Source organism: Bison bison, unplaced genomic scaffold, assembly GCF_000754665.1.
Source record: "Bison bison bison isolate TAMUID 2011002044 unplaced genomic scaffold, Bison_UMD1.0 scf7180017863885, whole genome shotgun sequence".
Taxonomy (NCBI): Eukaryota; Metazoa; Chordata; class Mammalia; order Artiodactyla; family Bovidae; genus Bison; species Bison bison.
In genome coordinates, this window is record NW_011494457.1 from 1,073,432 (window position 1) to 1,081,617 (window position 8,186).

At 50.9% G+C, this 8,186-nt stretch overlaps 1 protein-coding gene across 1 annotated transcript; it reads left to right on the forward strand.

Annotated features, from left to right (window-relative positions):
• The first annotated feature begins 56 nt into the window (after positions 1-56).
• On the forward strand, positions 57-3,276 carry MCHR1 (melanin-concentrating hormone receptor 1). The gene is made up of 2 exons (XM_010833748.1): positions 57-209; positions 1,423-3,276. The coding sequence occupies exons 1-2, from the start codon at positions 128-130 to the stop codon at positions 2,400-2,402; spliced, it is 1,062 nt and encodes a 353-aa protein (XP_010832050.1). The 5' UTR covers positions 57-127; the 3' UTR covers positions 2,403-3,276.
• Positions 3,277-8,186: the final 4,910 nt, after the last annotated feature.

Consider the following 8,186-nt stretch of genomic DNA (forward strand, 5'->3'; position numbering starts at 1 on the left):
GGGCAGCCCGAGGAAGACCCCCCTTCCGGACTGCGGGGCTCCTGGGGCCCGGGCTCGGGACCGGCGCGGGAGGCTGCGGCAGCCTGCGTGGGTGGACGGGCGAGCGGGCACCCCCGGCGCCGGCGGGATGGACCTGGAAGCCTCGCTGCTGCCCACCGGCCCCAATGCCAGCAACACCTCGGAAAGCCCGGATAACCTCACCTCGGCCGGTGAGATGCGCTGGAGGGCGGGCCTCCCTCCTCTGCGCCGCCGAGGGTGGGAAACAGGAAGGTTTCACCTCTGAGCTAAACTGCTTGCGAAACTTTATGCCAGTTCTTGGGAATGAGATGGGCAGTCTGCCCTCCCGGAGGGCCAGGGGAGAAGGGGACTACGGGGAGGAAGGGGCAGGGGCAGAGGCATGCTAGCCTCGGATGTTGGCCAGCCGCGAGGGAGGCAGGGGAGGGCTGCTGAGGAGTTCCAAAGATGCTTTGCCGGAAAAATTCCAGGCTACAAAAGCAAGAGAACCTGGAGGGCTGTATGTAGGGAGATGGCTGGAAGCTCACTCATTCACCCATCCCCTTGGTTTTTTCACTTGAACTACGTGATCTGGTGGGGTCTGAAACATCCTTACTGTCTCCTTCCCGAAAGAGGTGTGGGAAGGAATAACTCCCAGAGATGTGAGGGGATTAACTTTGCTGGTGAAAGACTCTTCCTGACATTTCCAGCGCTGAGATGCCCTGGAATTCTAGCTTTGAAGGGGAAGAGAAGAAAACAGAGGAAAGGTTTGCATGGAGAAAATTCTTGGGTTGCTGGGCTGCGGCACACAGGTTCAGTCTAGTCACTCGGAAAGCCCAGGCTCAGAAGATAGGGACCCAGGAGAGGGGGGGCTGTGGGCCTAATGGCCAAAAGCCTCCATGAGACAGTTACCCACAGAGATCCCCAGGAATCAGCGCACGGCTTCCAACCAGTGACTCCTAAAATGAAATGAGCAGGGCTGCAAATAGGAAACGAGGAAACACATGCTCATGCCCACACATGCACACACGTTCGTGTCCTGCTGGCTATTTCGATAATGTTTCCTGGTGAAGCCCCGAGGCCCACAGAACCGTTCTCTGCAGACAGCTGTGGTTCGTGACGCTGTGCCTTCTGAGAAAACGCAGGAGGCAAAGGGACTGGTCCTTTAATGAACAGGTGGTGCAGAAGACTCTGGTGGGATTGAGCAGGGAGCTGGTGCAGGAGGGCATGGGGTTAGGTTTAGCAGCAGTGTGGGCAGGGAGGATGGCAGGGAAGATTCCAGATGAAAGATGGGCCCTGAACTGAAATGGCAGGTGGATAGAGAGGTGGGCAGGCGCATGGCTGGAGGCTGAGCATGCCAGTAGGAGTTCAGCCCTCAGAGAGCAGAGTCCATGTCGAATGGTCGACCCTTGCTCCTTTTGTCCCCAGGGCTGCCTCCTCGCACAGGGAGCATCTCCTACATCAACATCATCATGCCTTCGGTGTTTGGTACCATCTGCCTCCTGGGCATTGTCGGGAACTCCACGGTCATCTTCGCAGTGGTGAAGAAGTCCAAGCTGCACTGGTTCAGCAATGTCCCCGACATCTTCATCATCAACCTCTCGGTGGTGGACCTCCTCTTCCTCCTGGGCATGCCCTTCATGATCCACCAGCTCATGGGCAATGGAGTCTGGCACTTTGGCGAGACCATGTGCACCCTCATCACGGCCATGGACGCCAACAGTCAGTTCACCAGCACCTACATCCTGACCGCCATGGCCATTGACCGCTACCTGGCCACCGTCCACCCCATCTCCTCCACCAAGTTCCGGAAGCCCTCTGTGGCCACCCTGGTGATCTGCCTCCTGTGGGCCCTGTCCTTCATCAGTATCACCCCTGTGTGGCTCTATGCCAGGCTGATCCCCTTCCCTGGGGGCACCGTGGGCTGCGGCATCCGCCTGCCCAACCCAGACACTGACCTCTACTGGTTCACCCTGTACCAGTTTTTCCTGGCCTTTGCCCTGCCCTTCGTGGTCATCACGGCCGCCTACGTGAGGATCCTGCAGCGCATGACGTCCTCCGTGGCCCCCGCCTCTCAACGCAGCATCCGGCTGCGGACAAAGAGGGTGACCCGCACGGCCATCGCCATCTGCCTGGTCTTCTTCGTGTGCTGGGCGCCCTACTACGTGCTTCAGTTGACCCAGCTGTCTCTCAGCCGCCCGACGCTCACCTTTGTCTACCTGTACAACGCGGCTATCAGCTTGGGCTATGCCAACAGCTGCCTCAATCCCTTTGTGTACATCGTGCTCTGTGAGACGTTCCGGAAACGCCTGGTCCTGTCGGTGAAGCCAGCGGCCCGGGGGCAGCTCCGCGCCGTCAGCAACGCCCAGACAGCTGATGAGGAGAGGACAGAAAGCAAAGGCGCCTGACGCTTCCCCCTGCCACCCTGGGCACCTCCACGTCAGGACTCCACAGCAGACCATGGGGAGAGACACTGAGAGCAACCCAAGACCGCTCTGGGAGGTTGTGGGGAGATGGGGTGGTGAGCGGTGGTCACAGACCACTGGGGAGGCTTGGCACCGGGTCTGGGGGCTCCAAGCATTAGAAATCTCCTTCTGAGAACTGGATGGACGTTCGGGTTGAACAGACACTGAGCAGGAAGACTGGTTTAAATGTTCACTGAGCCCTACACCTGCTAGCTCTCACATGTCTTTTTCCCAAGAGGAGAAGTAGAAGGCTTCTGGCCAAATTTGTTTAAAATCAGGCAGGGCTCGGGTGTGCACAGTGGTACGGCACAGGGCCCTGGGGAGATGGGAAAGGTGCCAGAGCCTCAGCGCCCTTTCCTGTCTCTCATGGGTAGGATGGAAGGCAGCCTTTCTCCCAAGCTGGAGGATGATGAAGAATAAAGCATGCGGGCTCTCCAGGTTCAAGCATCCTGTGTCAATTTCCCTTTCTCTCTAAGCGATGCATGTTTCTTTGGGGGGTGGGGATGGGGCTCTGAGCCCACAGAGGTAAAAGCCCAATTTGCTGGGAGATCCACTACCCGGGAATGACAAGGCTATCGGGTGGGTGTGGGTGGGGGCTTTGAAATTAAGAAAAATGGGGAGGGGTGAGGGGGCTTTGCAGCTGTGAGGACATTGTCTCCATGGGGTGCATTTGTCAGTCACCAGATCCAGAGTGACACGCATCAGGGTCCTGCACGTTCAGGGTTCATTCTAAGGCCTGGAGCTTTGGACATCAGCTTTTTGCTCCAGCCCTTTCTCTCTGAAGTTAAAAAAAAAAAAAAGAATAAAGGAAAATCTCCACCCACATCTCTCTGGATGCTTCTGTATAATTGGTTGGGCCTGGGGGTTGGAGGGAAGCGATGAGGGTGGGTGGCCAAATAGGGAAGGAGGGGTCTCTTGGCTGTGGAATCCAGACCTTGGTTCAGGCTGCATTGTAGGAAGCAAGAAGCAGGGGATCTGCATGTCTAAACCCACAGGGAAGATGACACAAATGGAATTACTGTGAATTCATTAAACGAAAAATTCGCTGCCAGGCTTGTTCTCGGACTCAGCTTCCCATCTTCTGCTCAAAAGCACTTGGTTGTTACCATTGCCGGCTGTGACGAGTCCCACCCACCACCTCCTCCGCTGAGTCACAAGTTGCAGGGCTGGCTTCTTGGGGCAGCCTGAACCTGAGCCTGCCTCTTGCTGCGGCTGCGAAGATCGTGAGCCACGTTGAGCAAGAAGATTACAGATGGGGCCGCTGGGCGGCAGCCAAGGATGCTGCGTCTCAGCTTCTTCAAGAGAAGCCCGGAGCCAGGCGTCCTGCATGAAGACGTGGATGAGACAGTGGGAGCAAACTGTGAGTCCTGATTCATCCAGACACATCCTCAAAGCAGGTGCATCAGCAGAGCCTCTTCTTGGTCCTCATTTTTCACTGCGGAGTTGCAGCAGGTAGCCTGTTTAGCAAACTTCTGGGCAGCTTCTTTGGGTCCTGGGGAGCTTTTTCTAATCATTAGTATTAGTATTTCCCTCTTGCATTCCATTCCACCCAGGGCATGGGGAATTGGGGTGGTAAGGGGTGGGGATAGTTAGTTTTCCTTACTCTCTTAACAGTGGGGTCTTTAGCTGTCACAGGTAAGCTCCAAATCTACTTGAGATGTACAAAAGAAAAGCAACTCTTATGGGAGCCTTAAGGCAACCCCTACCCACTGGTTCTGCAAAAGGAGCTTTTCCTGTATCTGGTTTGCCTGTGGAAGGCTTCCCTGGGTCTGTCTTCCCCACCCCCTCCCCCTTCAAGGAGGAATCTAGGAGAGGAAATAGGTAAATTGGCCTCTCCTAGGAAATGCAGGTGACCAAGGCTACAGGTGGGTGAGTGGGCGGGTGAATGACCTGCTGAAGGCCCCAGAGACTCTCAATGCCATATTGAAAACTGAAGCTGAAGCAAAGTGGCTTGAGATGGGAACGTGAGTGGGTGGTGATGTAGACAGAACCGAGGGGAGAGGAATGGGGAAAGGTGAACTCATGGCTGGAGAGGGAAAAGAGGACAGAGAGGTTATCATGGGGGTGGGGGCAACTCTTCCAATATATCTTTCCCCAGCCCAGTCCAGCAGTCACCTGAACAGACTGGCGTATACAGCAGTGGTCCAGGCAATGGAAACATCCTGGATTAGAGCAGCGGCAGTGGAGATGGAGAAAGAAGCACATATGTGAGATACATTTGTAAAGCAGAAGCCACAGGGCCTGCGATGAGCTGGCTGTGGAGGATGAAGGAGAAATAGAAACTTGGAAGTCACTGGCCTCTAGGGAGATGGGATGATCTAAGGAAAGAGTGAGTGCAGAGGCAGAGGGAAAAAGGCTTGACATTTCCATGCAGAGGTTGAACAGAGAAGGAACAGTCAAGCCAGTAGAGACATCTGTAATATGTAAGTAAGAAATAGCCAGAGAAGTAGAAGGAAATCAGAAATTGTGGCATCATAGAAACAAAAGAAGAGTCATTTAAGGAGCAGTGGTTGGCTGGACCAAAGCTGTCCAGGAGGTCAGATGGATGAGACATGGAAGGGCCCATTGGATGTAAGATCATGGTGGTCACTGGGGACCACAGCTGGCTGGGGCTGAGCAATGACCTCCTTTTTTAGAGAAAACAAATCCTCCCAAGTTTGCTGCAATCCCCGCCACCACTCCCTACTGTCTAAAGCTCGGTCTGAGTCACTTTTGTTTCCCCTGGTTCCTGAAAGTATTTATACTTGCAACACTTGTTCAGGAGCAATAAGTACTATATTGCAGCATACTTATTTATTTATTTACTTTTATTTTGTTGGCGGCACCGCACAGCTTGTAGGATCTCAGTTCCCCCACCAGTGATGGAATGTGTGACATTGGCAGAGAAAGCACCAGGTCCAAACCTCTGGACTGCCAGGGAATTCCCTGCAACATAATTCTAAAAAGGTGATTTTTTAATTTCTACTAGACACAGAAAGCATACAATGTAACCATGTTCGTTGTTAATTATATTACTTTTCCTATCCTGTCCTCCATGAGGCTCCATGGGTTGCTCCAGGTTCTTTCCCTTCTCTGATTGATTGCAACTGACTTACAAGTCCTGCCTCTGTCCTGTGATTTGACCTCTCTGCCCCATGCCTGGGCTTCCCTTATGGCTCAGCAGTTAAGAATCCACCTGCCAATGCAGAAGATGAGAGTTCAGTCCCTGGGTCAGGAAGATCCCCTGGTGAAGGACAATAGCTACCCACTCCAGTATTCTTGCCCAGGAAATCCCATGGACAGAGGAACCACTCAGGCTACAGTTGAAAAGGTTGCAAAGAGTCAGACACAACTAAGCAACTGAGCATGCACACACCCCGGTGCCTGCCTGAATCCTACCCACCTTCTACTCCAGCTCAGTTCCCTACTTGCGCACAAAGCCTTCCCAGCCCTCTCCAGCCTGCAATGAGTCAGTCATTCTCTGGGCTCCTATAAAACTTCCAAGTTATGCCACTTATTAGGTGATTAATCTTGCTCTATGTCGACTTGAAATATTGTGCAATGTGACAGTTGCGAGTCACATTTTATTGGGGGGCAAAATGAGGACTGCAGCCTGAAGACAGCACTTGCGTTAGCTCTGAGGAACTGCTCCAGAGAGGCAGGGGGAGCGTTAGTGTATATGTGATTTTGGTAAAGGGGGACTACATGCACAATGCAATCAAAGCACGTATATTTTGCAGAAGCTTTCTGCTGGTCATGAGGAGCAGTCATCATCATGAAGGATTTTAACACTTTTCTAGATATGAGGAGGTACAAGATTTAGGCTCATAAAATCGGCTTCTGAACATATCCAACTCCCTGAAGACCCCCCCATCAGCCCAACAGAGAGTGCCTCATTTCTGCTCTCCACTTTGAACTCCTTTCAGGGGTTGTTGAAAATCAGCAGCTGCAGCAGCACATGATTTAATCCTTGTAGAGGTGGATGGCAAGCGCCCATGACAAGTGCCAATTTGTAACTGACGTATTGAATTAAAATTTATTATAAAAGGGTAGCCTTATATATCCTTTTAAAAAATGAGAATTCCAAAGTCTTAGAGTTAAGCAATGAGTCTTCCACATTATAAAGCTATTTATAACAGTAATTAAAGTAGTGGTAACATTTTACCTTTATAAAAATGTCACGGAATTCAAATCACAGCTTGAATCCTCAATGATGCAAGTGTCTTACACAATGAAGGCTTGGTCAGTTTTAAGATAAAATTCCTCCATCTTCCAGAATGTCTCACAAAAGAGCTGAATATACCTCTATGAGGACAGAAGGCAAGGATGCTAGCTGTGTGAATTCTCTCTTCTCGTGTGAATCCTAAAACTGATCCTAATCAATCAATCCTAATCAATTAACAGCAAATCCTAATCAATCAATGGAAAGGAGCTTAATGAGAAGACCAATAAGGTCCACTTTGAATATGGAAAATGCAAAATTGTGTTTCCCTTCTATCTCTATGTTTCCTTAAGAAACAGGTTTTTAAAAAATCAAAACAAAAACAGGACCTAAGCAGAAGTCTGCTGTGGAGAATTCTAGAAAACATTTCGCTTCCCTGACTAAAGGAAACAGATCAGGTTGGTAGCATCTGGGCTCTTCCTCCTTTCTCCCTGCCTTGAATGCAGATGCATCAACCGGAGCTGCAGCCACTCTCTTGAGATCATGAAGTGACAAGTACAAGAATGCAAACCAATGCTCCAGGGCTGATGGGTCAGGAAGCCCAAGAGAACATGGGTCCCCAAGGGCATCAATGACTTGCTGAACCAACATCAACCTCCAGGCTTCAGGTGTGCAAGAAAATAAATCCCTATTTGTTTAAGCAACTGTTCTGTTAATCCTCGTGACAATGTCCTAAGCTTCCAACCTAAATCTTCCTGGTTTAGTAAGTACAGACCCCACCCTAGCTCCACAGATGGGGCCCAACTGGCTTTAACCAGTTGCTATCCCATCTCCCTGTTCACAGTGGTTCATTCAGGGGAGGTGAGAACAACCAATGGGAAGTAAGAAGTCAGCCAGGACTTCTGGGAAGGAAAGTGTTGATTCTTCTCTGTTTAGAGCTACTGAACAGGGTACCTCCCAACCCCCCACTCTAGACCTGACCCAGGAAGCACACGGCTCCACGAGCTGCCAGCAGCCACCTTGGAGTAAAGCTAGGGTAAAACCTTCCTGAGAATGAAGCCAGTTCAGATGTATCAGAGCTGAAAGAGAGAGGGTGAGAATCAGTTGACATTGTTTGGGCCTTGATCAGCCTTACCTGAAGCTAGGATGCTCTTGAACTGTTTCATTATAGGAGTCAATAAGTTCCCTATATTTTAACAGCTATTTCAGTTGGGCTTTCTATTATTTGCAATTAGGAAGTCCTGATGAGAAAGATATGAACATTTTAGTTGCAGCATCCGAACTCTTAGTTTCAGCATGTGGGATCTGATCCCTCCTGCTGCAACTAAGATCCAGCACAGCCAAATACAAATTTTTTTAATAAAAGAAAGATATGAACATTTTAAAGATTAGGTTGGTATTGTGGACTGACTTGTCTTTGCCCAAAATTCATATGTGGAGAGCCTAACCCTTGTGATGGTATTTGTACATGGGCCCTCAGGAGGTAATTATTATTATTATTTTTGGCTGTGCTGGGTCTTATGCCGTGCAGGATCTTTCACTGCAGTGCACTGACTCTCCGGCTGTGGCTCTCGGACTCAGTAGTT

Coding starts and splice junctions, on each gene's coding strand:
- MCHR1 (XM_010833748.1), top strand. CDS start 128: ATGGACCTGGAAGCCTCGCTGCTGCCCACCGGCCCCAATGCCAGCAAC. Junction 210..1,422: donor GGATAACCTCACCTCGGCCG/GTGAGATGCGCT, acceptor TTTTGTCCCCAG/GGCTGCCTCCTCGCACAGGG.